We start from the raw sequence: 19,244 nt of genomic DNA on the forward strand, positions 1-19,244 counted from the left end.
TTACCTTCACATGTGTACGATTTATTTTTGTTTTGTTGTATTTTTTTCTGAGACTTTACTTGAACAATATGTTACCAATTGTCATAGTACATGCTCTGTAATTTCAATGTTTAATTTCTTAGCGAATTTTTCTATCCGGCACTATTTTTCTATTTGGCATTATTATTTTCTACCGATTGCAGCTGCTTATGCTACCCGGTATTTTTCAAATCCAAACATTTTGACAATGGCTTACTCCATTGAGCAATACCGTGCTGCAATAGGCTCTTTCTATTTTTCATGCAGATGTTTGTCAAAGACCGCCACTTTTCTTTTTAAGTTTTCGAAAATGTATTCAATATTCAAATCATGTGTCATCACCATCCAAAATGCTGCAATACGTATTAGGGATAACGCAGTTTTAATCAATTTTTACCTACAATTTTTCATATTTATGTTGATGATATCCGGCGATATTGAGGTCAACCCTGGACCAATGACTGACAATGTCCTTGACATAATTCACCTAAATATTAAAAGTATCAGACACAAAATTGCTCATCTTAATACTTTGGTTCATGATTTCGACATTTTATGCTTTACCGAAACTCATCTCGACGACACTGTGTCGAACGATAGTCTTTCACTTGACGGTTTTGATACTATTTATAGAAAAGACAGAAACTGTTACGGAGGTGGGGTCATGATATATGTTTCAAACATCATTCAAGTACATAGACGCTCAGAATACGAACCAGTAGGGATAGAATGTTTGTGGATAGAAATCGTAAAACATACCTGTAACTTTTTCCTCTGTTGCATATATCGTCCTCCTCACGCTGACAATAGATTTTGGACAAATTTTTTATGGTCTTTAGATAAAGTTGGGGAAATATCCGACAAAATAGCCATAGTTGGAGATTTAAATGTTGATTTCCTAAATATTCCACAGTCACATCCAATTGTCGATGTTATGTCCAACTATAGTTTAATTAACAACATCCACGAACCTACACGAATTTCCAGCACGACATGCACACTTATAGACCCTATTCTCACAACAATATATACTCAATTAGGCGAAGCAGGGACTATTGAAATTGACTCTACTCTTAGCGACCATAAAGCTACACATATCTCGCTTGTTCTGAAGTATAATTTAAAGCGGGCGTACAAACGAAAAATTTGGGATTATAAAAGTGCTGACTTTGATAAGTTAAATCTTTTGATTAAGAACAGTAACTGGTCAACTCTTATATCTGAAGCCAGTAACGTCTCTGTCGCTGCTGAAAATTTTACCATTCATTTCCTTAAATGCGTACGTGAGTGCATTCCAGAGAAAACTATTACTGTTCGACCTAAGGATAAGCCATGGTTTGATTCTACTCTACGTAAAACAATTAGGATTAGAGATCGTCTACGTAACATTGCAATGAAAACTAACAAAATATGTGATTGGTCAAAGTATAAAAAAGTTCGAAATCAAGTAAACAACATGAAAAAGCAAGCATTTTCTAACTACTACGACAACATTGAAACTTTTATTGATGACTCTAGTAAAAGCAATAACAAATTATACTGGAAACTTCTTAAAGACGTTTTCCAAACAAAAACAACCAGTGAAATTCCACCTTTACAATACACAGATGATAAAAATAATGTTAAAACAGCGTTTTCTGATGTTGATAAGACAGAAGTGCTTAACAAATATTTTTCATCTATTTCGAATATTCTGACTACCGGTAAGGTTTTACCAGAATTGTACTTACAATGTGATGAAACTTTAGACAACATTTTTATTGAAGAGTTTGAAGTGACTGACATTATATCTGTTTTGCCAGTCAACAAAGCTATTGGACCTGATAGTATTAGTCACAAAATGTTAAAATCAACTATGTTTACAATATGCAAGCCTTTATGTTTACTTTTTAATAAGTCTCTTTTAGAACGATCATTTCCTAATAGTTGGAAAATGGCCCATGTTCTACCTCTTTTTAAAAAAGAGGACCCATCACTCGCATGTAATTATAGACCTGTTTCTTTACTAAGCTGTGTAAGTAAAATAATGGAGAGAATTGTTTTCAAACATGTTTATAATTATTTCCATAGTAACAATCTATTTTATAAATACCAAGCCGGTTTTTTACCCGGTCATTCAACAGTGTACCAGTTAATTGAGACATATCATAGCATTGTTAAGAATATTGATGAGGGTAAATCATGTTGCATTGTTTTTTGTGATCTATCAAAAGCCTTTGACAGAGTTTGGCATGAAGGGCTTCTTTTTAAATTACAAACTTACGGTATTTGTGGCAATCTTTTTCAATGGTTTAGCAGCTATTTGTGTAACAGATCTCAAAAAGTGATGTATAAAGATTTATTATCATCCAGCTTAAATGTTAATGCTGGAGTTCCACAAGGATCTGTACTTGGGCCCCTTTTGTTTTTAATTTATGTCAATGATGTTGCACAAAATATGTTGTCCTATTGTAGATTATACGCAGATGATAATTCAATCCAGTATGCGGATAAAAACTTAAGAAATGTCGAAAATGTGTTAAACAATGACCTTAGAATATTAGAAAAATGGTCCAATGATCGGTTACTTAAATTTAATCCTAATAAAACCAAAGTTGTATTTTTTGGCAAATCAAAACGTAATGTAACCCCAGAACTGTTTTTTCAAGATTGTCAGTTAGATATTGTTTCTTGTCATAAACATCTAGGCCTAACGCTCTCTGATGATTTGAAGTGGTCTGTGTACATCAATGATATAGTGAACATCGCTTGTAAAAAATTAGAACTACTTAAGAAACTTAAATTTACTTTAGGCAGAGACAAACTATCAAAATTATATATAACTTTTGTAAGGCCAATATTAGAATATGCTTCTGTTGTATGGGACGGTTGTTCTTCCGCAGAAATTGAAAAGTTAGAGAAAGTACAACTACACGCTGCAAGATTTGTCACGGGACTTCCAATTTTGGCCTCAAGGGAATCATTGTATTTCGAAACGGGTTGGGACTCTCTATCTAAAAGGAGAGAAATAGCTAAACTGACGATTATGTACAAAATTCATTACAATCTTGTACCACAATATCTTAGTGATATTGCTAACATGTTTAGGAAAGATAATTCTCGCTACAATACTCGTTATGAAGACAATTATATACCTCCTAGAGTTAAGTATAATACATATAAAAAATCATTTTTGTTCCAGATGCTATAGGCAAATGGAACTCACTAAATTCGGATATTAAAAAATCAACATCCATCCGCCAGTTTCAAAGAAGCATCTCTAATAATGGCAGTGATTCAAAAGTTCCAAAATATTTTCTTCATGGCAAAAGAGTAGCTAACATCATTCATACAAAATTAAGACACAATTGTTTACTAAATTATGATTTACACAGAAGAAATATTGTTGATTCTCCAAATTGCATATGTGGAAAGAAAGAAGATGTATATCATTTTTTATTTGTTTGCAAACTATTTTCTAATGCAAGGAATACCTTATTTAATGAACTGTTCCAAATACAAAATTTAGGTATAATAGATTCGCATACTTTACTATGGGGTAATGACAACCTAGATTATAAAACTAATGTTAGAATTTTCACAGCTGTGCAGAACTTTATAATCAATTCTCGCAGATTTACATAAGTATACTATTTTGTTCTTTACCATTTTTTTTTTCAATATATGTGTATATACCTGTACCATGTTTTATGACAATTGCAAATTACTTGTAATTGGGTGAGAACCTAGTAAGTTGCAAGAACTTGTGTTCGAACCCTTTGTATATTATATATACAATAAAATATGTTCAAACCATTGAAGTTTGCTTAATCAGTTTAAGGGACTTGGACACGATTTGAGCTCAAAATTCAAAATTTTATTTTTTTAATTTTAATGTTTAAAATGGTTAAAATAAATATGGGTACTTTTAATGCTTTGTCAAAATCTAAAAGTCAATATTGAGTAATAGGCAAGATACAAAGTTTGAAAATCTTTGTTTTGTAAACAAAACTCGAGCTTTGTTATGGTTTACATATGTGTTTTATTGGTATAAGTCTCAATCAAATGTTGCTTTTTTCTATGTATCATTCCATCTATGAACACACTGGATCAGTCAACCTTGTTTGAGTCATTTGGTCAAAGAAATGGTAATTCCATACTCTACATTATTTGTAAACAAATAATTATGAGACTCGAGTCGTGTTTACATAACAATGAGGTCTTACCTCTGTATATCTCTTATAACTTGACTTTCAATTTTCAAATTTTGGTCAATCATTCAAAATTAGCAAGTTAACCATTTCATACAATAACATGAAAAAAAGAAAAAGAAAATTTTGATCTAAAATCGTGTCCAAATCCCTTTCTTTGGTGCCACAAAAAAGAACATATTAGATCCTTTAGCATTTTCTATATATTTTAGTTTAACCATTAAACAACAGCTACTGGGACAGGTCGTCAACAGCGAAAATATATATAAGATCTCTCATGATTTGCGATGATTTTTGATTTTTAAAGCGCTAAGCATAGCTCAGCGCTTTATTGTCGTTAGACTTCAACTTCCGATGCATAGAATAACCGCCCCCTATGAGCAGAAGTATACATCATTTAAACTGGTTAGGGAACCAGTTTCAGGGGTTTATGCACATAACTGCACGGGTTATTGTGAATCTAATTTACGGGCTATTGTGAATCTAATTTACGGGCTATTGTGAATTTAATGTACGGGGCTTACATACATCATTGCAGGGACTGTCATGCAGTGATGAGGATGCGTACACAGAAGCTGAAATGTTATATACATAATGATATATCTGAAGCTGGGTTAGCGCTTTTCAGCACTATCAGTACTTTGATTATAACCATTATTAGCATGTTAACGGTAATTTGAATAGCGGACCCACCACAGAATTCTATTCGCTATTTGAATAATGAATATCGGAAAGCAAATAGAACTCCAGCTTCTGAATACCCATGTGAATTTAATATAAATTAAATTATGTGAGGCCAAAACTTGTAAATTGTGATTCAAATGAAAAGTAAAATAGTTTGGTTTTTTTTCACAAGAAAGTTAATGAGGAAAACATATCTCTCATTGAAATCTGATATCACAAAATTGCATCATATTTCTTTGTTTGAATTGAATCTATACTTCTATATTAAAATAATAGAGTCGAATTTTTGGGCTTTAATACCGAGGAATCGGAAGAGTACTGACTTTTGTTTTATATATTTGGAACATCATTGGTACTTAAAGATTACCAATATATTTACTAATAATTACCTATTATATTTGTTTTTATTTCTTCTCAATCAAGCTTAGCTAATTAATAATCAATGAAAATTCCGTTAAAAGATCCGGAAATCATTTGGATTTGGATTTGGATTTTTGGGATTTTAGAATTATCTTGCGCATGCGCATTACATTCACGCTAAATCATGGTAGGCTCTTTAGTTTATGTTTCCACAATATCACATTTGTACGGATAACTCAGAAACGATATTACAAATACGTGTAAATTTTCGTTATTCAAATATATCACAGGAAAAACGGGAGAACACTCTAATTCAGTGCATTTAATATGAAAAATCATCCTGAAAGTTCCGAATATGAACATGGTGTGTTAATTCAAAGCGAGTAAAAACGTTGGTGAAAAAGTTTTAAATTCATCCAGTCCCTGATTCTTCATTAATATGAATATTATTTTTGGGTGAAGGTATTTACAGCCTCAAAATAGTTATAAATAATTTGACTGTTATTTTTAATGAATCTTCATAAATTATGCTATGTTCTAGTTCTTATTTAAGATGAATCGGACAAGAGAGCGATTATCCTCCATTTTAAAACTGTATTTTAAACTACATACTCCAGATATCTTTCTACGATTTACGAAATAAGAATACTCTCGAGAAAAACAACCCAACAAGCAACAAATTCTTTAAATAGTGAGAAGATTTGAGAAAATAGTATTCGTACAGTGTTTGTTGGATGGAATAATACTCATCCAATTGACGTTGTCATTGATAAAAAAAGAGAGTAATTCTTATGAACTCTCTTTCTTGTGATTTTCAAATTTATGCTTAATATGTCAAAAACTTAAGTATGTCAGACTCTGTGAAATTCTTTGCGTGAAAATTTACATCATAAAATTATACAATTATGATAAATTAATGCTTTTGGTTCTTTTAAGATAAATCAAATCTAAAGTTATTTAAAGAGTAAATGGTTTCAGCTAAATTATGAGACATCTTGTAGAATAAACACTTTTAAACAAGTTGCAAATCATCCCTGTGAATGTTATTGTCATTTAAATTTAGACCACATTGTTTTATTTGGCCCTTTCAGTTTCGCAGTAAAAATCGTGCCTCGGGTTTATGGTCTATTTCATAAAATCTACTATAGTCTGCCCCAAGTTATTGCTTTCATCAATTTTTGATGATTTTTAATAAAATACACATACCTGTGAAAGAACTACAATTGAAGTCGATAAAAGGTAATATATTCAAGATATCTTCATTGAACAATTATCCCTTTTCACTCATAACATTTCAAAGGAACGAAAACAATTTTCTTACGGAGATTTGTAATGGGAAATGTTTACATTTCCAAATGTTCTCTATTCGGAATACACTCGGAATACATCGCGCAATTTTTAACGTTATCATCCGGGCTTATTAATGGCTGATGCAATGCAAAATCTCCGTAGACTTTCAATTTTTGGTTGTGTATTAAAACCTGAAGCGCTAGAGGGGGCGTTTCAAAACAGATAATCTGGACATTTTTCATATTAGTGGATGAACGTAGTTTGGGCACAAAGGTATTTACTATTATTGAAATATCAAGCAAAAAGTGGTGGAAACAAAAACTCGGGACAGAGTATAGTAGGTACTTGTAGTCAAATATAATCAAATATGTAGACGTTCATTGATTTTAAACTTTATCTTCATTATCTGCTGGATAAACTGAGTTCTGGAAATAAATGTGGCAATAGAAAATATAGGTTTTTTTCTTCTGTTGCAACAATAAACATGCTAAGTAGCAATCCCACTAACTTAAACGATTTATTGTCGAACCGCGCGTGAACTTATAACATCAATAGTGAAACAGACTATACTTTTTTTATGCAGAATGTTCATTGAAAATGGCTCGATATAATAATACAAAACAGATACCTAATCTTTGTTTAAAAAGCATGGAATTGCACATCAAAAGCATCAAACATGGCTATGATTTTATCAAGCAACCCAATGTTTACGTTTTCAACTACGTGTAGAGTGGTTGAACATGAACGATAACTCTGTTCTGAATATCATTGTTTAATTCAAATAACCGCTAGATGATAAAATAAGACATATATCTTAATAGATTGTCATGTTTTAACTTGAATCAAAGTAAAATGTGATATAAAAAACGACCAGTACTTACGTACATGTATTTTGAGAAAATTATCCGAATACTTTCGAAATTTCACAAGAACTGAACGAATCTCAGGTAAATCTTGTGAACTTTTATTCGAGCACCTCTGGATTTATTACAAACTTAGCAACAATAATGAAAACATTCCGAACACATTAGCAGGGATGGAATATTCAATATAAAGTAATATATAAATAGTGCCTGTTTGGGAGGGTAACAGTTGAAATTGACACCCCGAGAAAACCATTGTCAACCGACGCGAAGCGGAGGTTGACAATGGTTTTCGAGGGGTGTCAATTTCAACTGTTATCCTCCCAAACAGGCACTATTTATTTTGTTATACTGAATGTCTTTTTTAAAATTTTTAAGAAAATTTTACTGCTTTTATATAGGAATAACGTGAATTCTACAGCGAACCGTACGCGCATAATTTTCGCGCATGTAATATTTTTTAATGTTACCCGTTGCCAAGTGCGTTGCTAACGCTGAGGGTAATAGTAAATATTATTAACTGCGTCTTAACCAATCAGATTTCAGTATTTAACATGAAAGTATAACAACAACGATTATCGTTGCTTGCCAAAATATATTTTATAAAAAAAATTAAAAAGTCCTATTGACATTACTGGACATGATCTATTAGATATAATTATTGTGCATTTATTCACACTAAGTTTTACACTCCATAATGTGTTACTTGAAACCAAAACAAATTTTCCACTTTATCATACCAACACTCGTATACAATAACATTATTGTGATATTTCAACGATCCAGGAAAAAAAATGCTTCGATCAGCATTTCAACTTGATGTAGAATTAATATCTTTTAAAGTATATGTCAATTTTAAAAATATTCATCAGAAAATGAAAAATATTCACCAGCTGACACACGAAATCAGTAATCATTTGACATCAAATTTAATTCCAAAATTGACAGATAGCAAACATTGACCATGAAGTACGTAAGATGTACCTGAACAGCAGTTTAACTATCAAAACCGATTGAAAGTCATGTGATCATACTGCAATTCTGAAGTTCTACATGTAAATATAAGTCTAATTAGTACAAATAATATGGCATCAATAATTATATGTAAATGTACCACTCCTCTGTGTAAGTACTTGTCCTCAGTCCCATTGCCACTGGCTCAATCGTTATTAGAGAATTAAGTGCCACCCTTAATGTGTTATATATATGCTAGCTCAGTAGATTTATAAACACAAAGTCATTAATTGCCATTCAATACTCAATTTGTCAGGTGAATCAATATGTATTGTAGAATAGATGTGTCAAAACCATTCCTTGCTTTATCGGAAAAAAGTAAGTCTTTTACACTTACAAACACTGCTGCATTTTGTTGGTGAATGTTACTTTACCACGTAAAATACACAGGTATATATCTACAGAGTATCTGCACATAAATATACACACGCATTTTGAATACATGATATACAGTTTGATTATATACAATATAAATTTAAAATATATGAAGAGTCGTTTAACTTAAATGTAATACATGTACATGCAGGTGATTATTTATTCGATTTGCATAATCAATACGTAAATACCATATCACTGCCGTATATATAAAAGATGTATGTACATAGTATACACACAGTTTGTTTATATGTAATTTTGTATTTTCTTCACTTTACCTGTTCCTAACTCAGCCACAAAGAGGTTGTCTCCGCCGTCAACACATAAACCCCATGGGAATCCTAAATGACAGTTATCAATATAGCGGAGGAACTGTCCGTCCTGATCCAGGATGTGGATACACTGGTTGTTACTGTCTGCTGTCAGGATCCGACATAGGCTGTCTGTTGTAATGCCGCGTGGTATAAAAGATCCCTTGGTTGTAGAGGGAGGACCAGTGTAGGTAAACCGGAGTTTCCCGGCCTGATTGACCACCACTACTGCATGGGCTTTATTGTCGGACACACAAATATCAAGGTTCCTGTTCTCATTTATGTATTTAGTGCCACCAGATGAATAGAGGGGTTGTCCTTTGTCATCGTATTGAATAATTTGTTTCTCTGTGGAGCTAGAATATCGCACAACTTTTGTTTGTTTTCGATCGTCCCTGTCCAAAACAATCAAGAGTTCACCAGAAGAGGTACTACAAATACAGTCAGGTTTCCACCCCCGTAATCTGATCACTGTCTGTATCTGTGTATTCTTCACTATGTTCACAGTTCTATCATTGTAATCAGTATAAACTAGATCACCACTCTTTGTCAGTGCAATGTCCCGTGGATCATTCCCTGATTTGGTTTGAATGGACTTTACTAATTCCTTCCTGAGGTTGAATAGTTTCATCATGCTGTCTTCCCCACGCGTCCACATCTCTGTATCATTTAAACAGGCCACATTGTATAGATATTCATACCCAGTGTCTATTGCAATGGTGACCATGGGTACATCTATCAGAATTCGGTCTTGGTGAGAGGACTCTGCTCCTTGGGTCGGCATGCTATAGTTTTGTTCCTTTGTTGTAAAAGATAATGCTGACAGAGAACCAAACTGTTTGATCAGCTGATCTGTGTGGATTTCCTGAGGCCTAAAGTTTGGTAAGAACACTTTGAGTTTAGGAGGCAATCTTTTGAACTCAGCATTCCTGGATTTGTACTCAGAGACAAGACAGACATCTTTGGAATTTAGTAACTTCTTCAGTTCAGCAATGGTCTGTGTGATTTCAGAAATGGTGTGTGTGATTTCATTTTCCTGTTTATTAAGAACGACCAGGTGTTTGGATTCCATTTCCTCCACGTTAGATTTCAGGTTTGTGATAATGGTGTCTATTTCTCTGTGCCAGACTTCTCCTTGTTTGTCAATTGCTGTTGTCAATTTCTGGGAATTTTTACTCAGATCAGCTTTTTGCACTGGGATGTTGGATGCAATCTCTTTGTACCTAGGATAAAGGGATTTCTCTAGTTCTTGCAAATCTCTCAGTACATATTTCTTTTTGTTTTCCAAGTATTTTGAAATGTCAATTTGTTTATGTTCCAGATGTTTTCCAGATGAAATACATTGTACACAAATAGGAATGTCACATTGTTCACAGTGGAGTTTACATTGTTGAGTGTGGTGTTTCCTACACTTAGGATAGTTCAGTGCAGTCCAGTGTTGCTTAAGTGGCACCACGTTATGAACTTTAGAGGAATCAGATATATGCTTCTCTTTACAGTCATTACACAGATGTATATGACAAAATTCACAGTACATTGGGGCCATAGGATTTTTACACAGGGTGCAGCGTACAACATCCTGGGCGCTGTTCCAGGGGTCCATACTCAGGGAACCTCTCCTGAACCTGGGGAAAATTAATATTTAAAGAATACAATGCATTTATAATCACAGTTATACATGTACAATTACATTTTAATACATTATGTAAAATTTCAATTTTTTTAACTTAACAGGTATTTATTTAACGTGAGTGCAAGCATTTTTAAATTCTAAGTAACTCACAAGGCTATGGTAAATTCCTTTTGATATACCGGTATCTCGATCAAGTTGGGATACTGTTAGGATAACTTACTCGGTGTTTATCTATTGCTAAACAGCAGCGTTTTACTTGCGGATTCCAGGTATTCATTGTTCCTGATCCAGCTACCTGGTAGAGATCAGTGATTGATTTAAATGTCTCTTTAATCTTTCATCGTTAATGCCGATGTACCTACTATCTACTGTGTACCTTTAATATGCAGCATTTAAATCACACCATTATCTTAGGTCAGACACCTGTTGTTGTGACAATATATGCTACGCAATTTTATAAACTAGTAGTATGCACAGTAAGATGATAGATAAATACCTTTTTTACATTCCACTTTATTTTCATTTGACAAACATTTTGTAAACAACTATAAACCATGCATTCATTTATATTATACTCAAGCAAGCACATTGTGGATATATATATATATATATATATATATATATATATATATATATATATATATATATATATATATATATATATATATATATAGAAACAATCAATCATGCCAACAGTGCATATTTATGTTTAAATATTTTAAGATACAAACACCGCTGATATAACGGTATTAGTTTTATCTTTACTTTGGATTTTCTTTTAAGATAATGAATTTAATAATTATTTTTTTAACTTACTAATTGTGAATCCAGTGACACTCAATAAAGATTCCGTATCAGACCTGTTCGTTTTCCTGAATTTATACTTCCTGGTCTGTTGCTATGTGCAGAGGATCACGTGATCAAAATAAATGCAATTTTTTACGGGTTATTGTATATAGCACAATGACTGCTCATTAAACAAGTAAAGCTTTTTTAAAAAAAGCTTACCGTTTGGAGCAAACCCTAAACAGCAATTAGTTATCAAAGACAATTTAATTCTTTAATATGAATGTCACCTTCCTCTACATACATGTACCATGGCGTGTGGAACATGTTTATGTCATTATGTGCCTTTTAAAGAAATGCGTATCCGAGCTTGTAAGTTGAAATTGACTATTATAGTAGGGTAAAAGAGATCTTAGAAAAGGTCGTAGAATCGTATTATTTTGATAAAATCAAAGTTATACCGCTGCATTCAGCATCTTGTTTTACTTATTACCGTCTTCCTTGGAAGACGGTATAAAGAGTTGAAATAATTTACTGTCTCGACGGTAAAAAGGTCATCCATTATAAGAAAAGTTTTCAAATGACATTCTTGTTCATTTGTGCTGTAAATACATATACACATACATTAAGCTATATTATACATCATATAGGTTTGATTGCTATACACTTATATATAAGTGTATTTTGTATATACAATTGCAAAGATTAGTGCATAAATTATGTATATTCTAAATATTTTGTGTATGAATGATTTCAATGTTTTTCGAAGTGATTGTAGGCCCTAATAAGAATTCCTCGCTTTAAAAAATGTTTGGTGAGCCTTGAAGAAGGTCGGAGATTTCAGCTTGTATATGGATTATGCATGGAGAGAAGTAGGATGACTGAGAGATGTTTTAGATTTTTAGGTTCAGACTGGATTTTAACTTTTTTAATAGCCATCTATTCATTTTATTTGTATTTTGGATTTATTATGTGATTTTCGTTTGGATTATATTTTAATATTTACATTTTCATCTGCCTTTGTGAGTGATAACATTACGAATCAATTTTGAACCCTAAAACCCAGTAACTTCATAAAACATGAGTGACAAAAAATGGGCGTGTCTTATAGCATGACCGAGAAAAAGTATTGGCTGCGCCGCGTACTAATACATAGCATGTGCTACATAAAAAATAGTGGTTTTAAAAAAAAGTTGTATTAAGAGTACAACCTAATTGTAAATAATATAAATATAAGTAATACGGAATCATTCTTTGAATATCATGAGATGATAATTTCGGTCGGAGCGTGGTGAAACCTATCATAAAGCTCTTCGGGATTTATTGGATTTGACCACGCCCCGACCGAAATTATCACCTCATAATATACTCAACGAATGATTCCTTATTCCTTAATTCTATACTTTTGGATTTCAATAAACATTTGTTTCTTTTTGAATTGCGTCTATATCATGAGAAGGAATTAATTACTACCGATATATTATACTGAGATTTATTTTACGCTACCAAACTTATGGAAAGGGTAGATTATAATTATACATTGCAAAGTTTTGTGTATATAAAAATCATATGTCTTGCGTATTAATGATATCATTTTACTTTATGTAATCGTGGTTGCGGGTCACAAATTTAAATCTTTCCTTTTTGTAAACTTTACTTTTGTTCAGCAAGGGGTGGGAAGGGCTAAAAAAATCTAGTTCGTTCTAAAGATACAAATTCTAAGCTCAGATGAGGTATGTTAGTTTTGTTTCACCTTTTAATGGGACCTTTCATGACAAGATCCTTTTTAGGGTTGTGCGTGAAAGATTTCTCTAAATCGCTTTAAGATATAGGATTTGAACCTATTCTTCATTCCAAATGGAATGTGTGCACCATTACACCACATCAGCTTTTACACATAGAACTGTAGTGCATGATTATAGGTTGATCATTTTCTTCTCAATCTAATAACAAATACGGGAGCATGATGGATCTAATTTTAATTACTAGTATATTGTTTTCTTCTCTGTTTTAGTTTAATTTTTCTGCTTAAGTTGGCCGGGGCAATGATTCAGTTCTTAATACCATTTGGAATGAAGAATAGGTTCAAATCCTATCGCTAGCAAATGAAATGAAGACAATGCATGCGTACTATTGTAAAGAATTGATTAATTGTAAAGAATTAATCCCTATTTTTGAGAACATTATCATTTGAATTTAATAATTTAAAAATTTACAGGAAGGTCAGGACCCAACCCCCCTCCCCTCGTCACACTTTAAAACCACAAATGATGTCTACGCTCGATTATACACATTCCATTTTAAGTTAACTTATAAAATCTGTTTATTTATTTTGCATTGTCCATTGCCATATGCCTGTATCATAGTTTTAAAGTTACATGAACCATATACAGGTTTTAAAACAAATTATATACTAGTATATATCTATTCAGGCAAAATATTTACTTAGTAAGATAACCATGCAGGTGCAACACGCAAACCTGCTACGAATTTGTAACTTCTTTCAAAATTTGAACCTCTTCAAGCATTCTAAAAATTTAGAAGAGACTTCATCGGAAGCAACATCTGAGTACCACTTCCATAGTTACATTTACCATGCAAGTCATGCGCATATCAAGAATTTTTTTCCGGGGGTGGGGTCTGAAGGATAATTGTGTTTGCTGGGGGGGGGGGGGGGGGGGTTTCCGAGGCATATTTGCGTTAATTTTACTATATAAATTTAATAAATTTTCTTATTCCAGGGGGAGGGGGTCTATCATAGCATCCAGATAATCAAGAATCGAGTATTTCATTTATCATCAAGGACTTTATTTTCAAGATCAATTATACAATCAAAACAAAGCAGAATTCAAAGGCAAATATTTTGATAACATACATGATAAAGGTAAAGACAATACATGTATATCATTAAAGAATATGTCAATCAAATGATAATTGCAACAAAAAATTATCTTTAAATAACATTGATCCTGTTTAAAATTTGATGGATAGTACAAATTAAAAATTTTTCAGGAAAAGGATCGCACCAATCAACTTGAATTGCTGAAAAGTGAGATATTTAACAACTACAGACACTAAATGGCATTTCAGGTTGACTGCAATCTGTGATATTCCAACAAATCTTGATTCTCCTCCACAAAGTTCTTGGACTCTAATTTCATATCCTCCAGTTTCTTTACTATTTCCTCCTTTGTTCTGTTCTGATGGTCTGATGTGTCCCCTGACGAAATGTTTGACAAGCATCCCAGTGACTTTGTACCAGGAGAGGGAGGGGCTACATGGAGAAATTCGTTTTTGACTAAATCACAACCATCATTTAAGAGCTGTATGGCAATTCTTGCTATGTTTCGTGAATCATGAAGTCCACAATGTTGCGTTCCTTGGAATTTCAGTCCTAGATTTATAAGCATCTCCTCCAAGTTCATACGCTTACATGAATAGTAACTTGAATATGCTTTACGAATGTTGATCCATTTCTTTCCCCAATGAGGAAAATGAATTTTACTAAAATTGCACTGCATTTGAAGGAAACGGCTCATATCCCATGGTCTGAAAATAACATTAGAAATGATATTAATCATAAAATTTAATGCTTCATTTTGGTTATTGAAAAACAATCTATGGTACGTGAACTGGAGTTATATTGCAATTACTAGAACTAGAAACTTGCTCAAGGAAATGTTCTTTAGGGTTATACTTTTTCAAAACAAGATAATTGTAAATTACTGGATGAAGGAAATCTGCAGACTTGATAAATATGATTCTTTTATAAAAACTTTAAATAGTTGGAAGCTTTCTGACTTCCTACAAAACTTTTACATATTGCTAGTTAACTATCTTTATGATAGGAATAAACACATTTAAATTACCCATCTGTGACCACTGCAAATGTATGATCCACCCCCAGATAATGACTGGACATCCAAGACTCCATTCTTTCCAGCACTGCCGGAAATTCATCCGCTTTATCTACCACATCCTGGAAACCAATCAAAATTCACTCAATAAATATCAATGACAATAATGCCATTCTTTATCTTTGTTGATAGGTTTAAAACGTACTCAATGATCTAAAATATATCAAGTTTTATCTTTGCAGTATAAACTATGATGTTGAAAGCTGCTTCATCTTTATAGTCAGCTGTGATATTTGGATTTGCAGCAGATTATTTTAGCTTATCAGAACTACATGTATTTACATGTGTATACATTATGCTTAGATATTGTTATGTTGTCACTGTGTTCTCTTTACACTGTTTTGATGATCAAAGCAGAGAGCAGTGATGTTAACTTTACATGTTTATAGTTACAATTAAAGTATACGGTGGCTTTAATAAATAAATGTTTAAAACATATTCTTTATATTCATTGTTTACATAAAAATGTATAATTATGTTCATTTTCTTTCCCCCTATTAAATTGCATTGATTGATTTGAGAGATATTTAGAAGACCCAATCACTAAATCTGGTGCGTAAGAATACAATTTCAACAGTGTTTCTCGATTAACAACATGGCTGACTATCCTCTGCGACTTCAAACCAGATCACAACCTGCTATATGTATTATACCCATGCTAATAAACATTTCGTTGATGTAAATGTATGCACACACCATCGCAGCTATGAGACCAAATCTTTCAAAAATTAATGATTCAATGCTTAAATAGACACTGGCAGTATGAATATATTTATAATTTTTTTGTTATAAATTACTGTTTCTCTGACTGACCTGAGTTATTCCTGTCAAACCACAACAGAACTCTGTCAGCCTCGGGTTGATGATAGGCTTGCAGAACTCATGAAACTCGTCTACCTAATACAGATCATAACTCAATTGTTAGTTCGAATTCAGATTGATTTCCAATGTTAGTTAAGACAATTAATATATATTAATATAGATCAACTTTGATACATTCATCCCATGTACATGTACTTAAATTTACTTATATATAAATATGAAATCAAATGTCAGTATCAAAAAAGTATGTTTAAAATTCATAAAATTCACAGAGAGAATTGATGATGGACCAGACCAGGATTTCAACCCAGACCCCCTGAATTGCAAGTCAGGTGCTCTACAAAATGAGATCTCTAGTGCAAGTCTTCTTTTAACCAATCACATTTGCAAAATATGCAAAATAGAAAGATAGATAACTCTGTCAAACTAAGTTCTGAGGAAATAATCTTGAGTCCCTTTGCATCTAAAGTTCTAAACTTACTGTTTCTCTTGTGTGACAGTCCACCAAGACGGCTGGAAACTCGATGATCTCGTGATTGTAATTCAAATTATTCTCCTGGCATGTTGCTTCAAAGTCAATGATAATCAAATAATCGTATGTTGAGTTTCCTGGTGGTTTTACTTTTGCTTTCATGAGCTTTCTTTGCTTATAATGCATCTTCAGCCGTTTCTGCAAAATGTCCTTGGAACCTCTATATAATCAGATTTCACCATAATAATTCAATATTTAATTAAACAAATGAAAAATTTAATTCATCAGGAATAAATTAAAAAAATTAGATCATGTAGACTTTACATGCATACATGTATTATAAAAAATAACCTGGTAAATTGAGATTCTGATAAATAATACATTTAAATCTACATGACTACTATATATGTCATTTTTAAATTTTGATATGTTTAAGCATTTTAAAATTACTTTACTTAATTTAAATACATATGTAAATGTGTAAATTTCCTGCAAATTACTCATCTGAAGTTAATCACACAACAAAAAATGTAAAACAATATCCAATTTTTTTATTTATGTCTAGAAAAACTCGATCAGTCTGTCTAATAAAATTAACATTTTCACAACACAAAGCCTAACTTCTTCTCTAGACTGTATTTATATATGTACCTGACATCAAGCTTTAGTTCAGCAAGCTTGTCCCGTAGTTCCTTGGAGGACATCCGATTGATCTCTCCATTGATGGCTGATAGCTTCTTGTACACAGGGTCAATGTCACCCCCGTGGTCTCGTTTGGCTCTCATCTTGTGAACTTTATGCATCTTAGAAGATTCAGCATCCTAACAAAGACAAAGAAGGAAAGATCATGATTAAGAATTAAATAATCAGCCCGTGTTTTTTGTTGTTTGATTAAGATGGGTTTACTTATGTGTGGTCATCTGTAGAAGGTAAAGCACAGATGACTACAGCTCATTTCTACACCCCCATAAAAGCTGTTTACCACAGTGTAAATATATAGAGTATACTGTGATTGCATTAGACTAATAAATTAGAATTGAAATATTTTTTGATTATGGTGGGTCCTATAACACACAAGGCTGTGCGCACAAATTGAATACACCATGTTAACGCACAGTATTCAATTTGTCTGCATGGTCTGGTGTGTTATATGACCAAAGATATCCAAAAATAAGTATTCAATGCTCATATATTTACATCCACCAAGTTTGATTCCCTCTATTTCTTAAGGAAATTGATCATACATTCATAGCTCTGTAGAAACTAACAGGACTCGTCTGAAATCTACACACCCCTTTTATTGATTGGTCAAACCTTCAGCAACCTAAGAAAAATCACAGACTGCACAAAATAATCATGATGATGTCAGACTCATATTCCTACAGAAGATGATTTGGCTGTTTCTTTTCTTTTGTACTGATGTGTACATTAACAATAATTGGGATTTATACCTCCAAATTTCTGTATTATCCTAAGGACAAGTTCAAATCAATGGAAGAGTCACTGTAGCAGCTACAAGCGTGAACTTTGATATTTGCTTAATATGTTGCACTTTAACAGCATTCAACATTTATGATGTCATGATAAAACTCATCATTTATGACATTTAACCTTTCAGTACTCTGTGTCTTAACAGTACGTTGGATTACTGCTGTCGCTTTCCACACACTCTACATGCAAAAAGTGTGTGGAATGTAAATATTAGGAAATTAAATGTCATTATTATCACTTTCTTGTTTCTATATGATTTTTTCAATTGTGTCACAAGATATAAGTAATTAATATCTGCCTCCTTTACTCAGTAGAATTAGCAAGTCACTAATTGGTTAATGGGGCAGAGTTATCAAAAGACACAATGATATTGATGTGCATTTCATATATAAACATGTTGTATGCAGTCATTTTTTTATATGCAAGTAGAGTTTAATTAACATGTTTACGATGTAGAGTTTCACAGGTTTAAGATTTAGAGTTTCATATCACATTGAACCATCTCAGTATTCTCAATTAATGTATCTCCAATTTCATTTATAAATTGTATATTTGCGAGAGAGAGAGAAAAAAAGAGAGAGAGAGAGAGAGAGAGAGAGAGAGAGAGAGAGAGAGAGATCATCCAAACATTGTATGTCTGACTACGTAAATGTTAGATCTATGTAAAATACACGTTTTAACAAATTTTGATACATAATGCCTCGTACATGTGTCTCATTACATGAGTCTGGTGACACAGCACTCAGTCTCATCAGATATCGAAGTCGACGTTGAAGAATAACAAATTCAATACACATATACCTTTTCACCAGAGGCAGTGTTAGCTCCATCAGAATCTTCAACTGTTGACATAATTTAGAGATTTTGTAAAGAATACAATGACTAAATGAGTATTTTTATCGACAGAAGACAATTTCCTCACATCGCTTAGATCACTTTGAAAAATAGATCATTCAATAACAGAAAGCTGATTTAAACATGTCAAATCAAACCTGCATTATTAATTCAATGTCAACAA

At 32.5% G+C, this 19,244-nt stretch overlaps 2 protein-coding genes across 4 annotated transcripts; both read right to left on the reverse strand.

Moving 5' to 3' along the window:
• Positions 1-7,978: 7,978 nt before the first annotated feature.
• On the reverse strand, positions 7,979-11,645 carry LOC117689678 (E3 ubiquitin-protein ligase TRIM71-like). 3 transcript variants are annotated; one of them, XM_034471297.2, is made up of 3 exons: positions 11,555-11,645; positions 10,959-11,033; positions 7,979-10,730 (listed from the first exon to the last, which is right to left on the reverse strand). In XM_034471297.2, the coding sequence occupies exon 3, from the start codon at positions 10,706-10,708 to the stop codon at positions 9,041-9,043; it is 1,668 nt and encodes a 555-aa protein (XP_034327188.2). In that variant the 5' UTR covers positions 10,709-10,730; positions 10,959-11,033; positions 11,555-11,645; the 3' UTR covers positions 7,979-9,040. The 3 variants fall into 3 exon arrangements, with proteins under 3 accessions (XP_034327188.2, XP_034327186.2, XP_034327187.2); XM_034471295.2 differs by having other exon boundaries at positions 10,889-11,033; XM_034471296.2 differs by lacking the exon at positions 10,959-11,033 and having other exon boundaries at positions 11,555-11,632.
• A 2,881-nt stretch (positions 11,646-14,526) lies between these two features.
• On the reverse strand, positions 14,527-19,186 carry LOC105327396 (3'-5' exoribonuclease 1). The gene is made up of 6 exons (XM_011427863.4): positions 19,028-19,186; positions 17,387-17,556; positions 16,745-16,955; positions 16,255-16,338; positions 15,394-15,503; positions 14,527-15,073 (listed from the first exon to the last, which is right to left on the reverse strand). The coding sequence occupies exons 1-6, from the start codon at positions 19,076-19,078 to the stop codon at positions 14,611-14,613; spliced, it is 1,089 nt and encodes a 362-aa protein (XP_011426165.3). The 5' UTR covers positions 19,079-19,186; the 3' UTR covers positions 14,527-14,610.
• Positions 19,187-19,244: the final 58 nt, after the last annotated feature.

Source organism: Magallana gigas, chromosome 8 (assembly GCF_963853765.1).
Source record: "Magallana gigas chromosome 8, xbMagGiga1.1, whole genome shotgun sequence".
Classification (NCBI taxonomy): domain Eukaryota; kingdom Metazoa; phylum Mollusca; class Bivalvia; order Ostreida; family Ostreidae; genus Magallana; species Magallana gigas.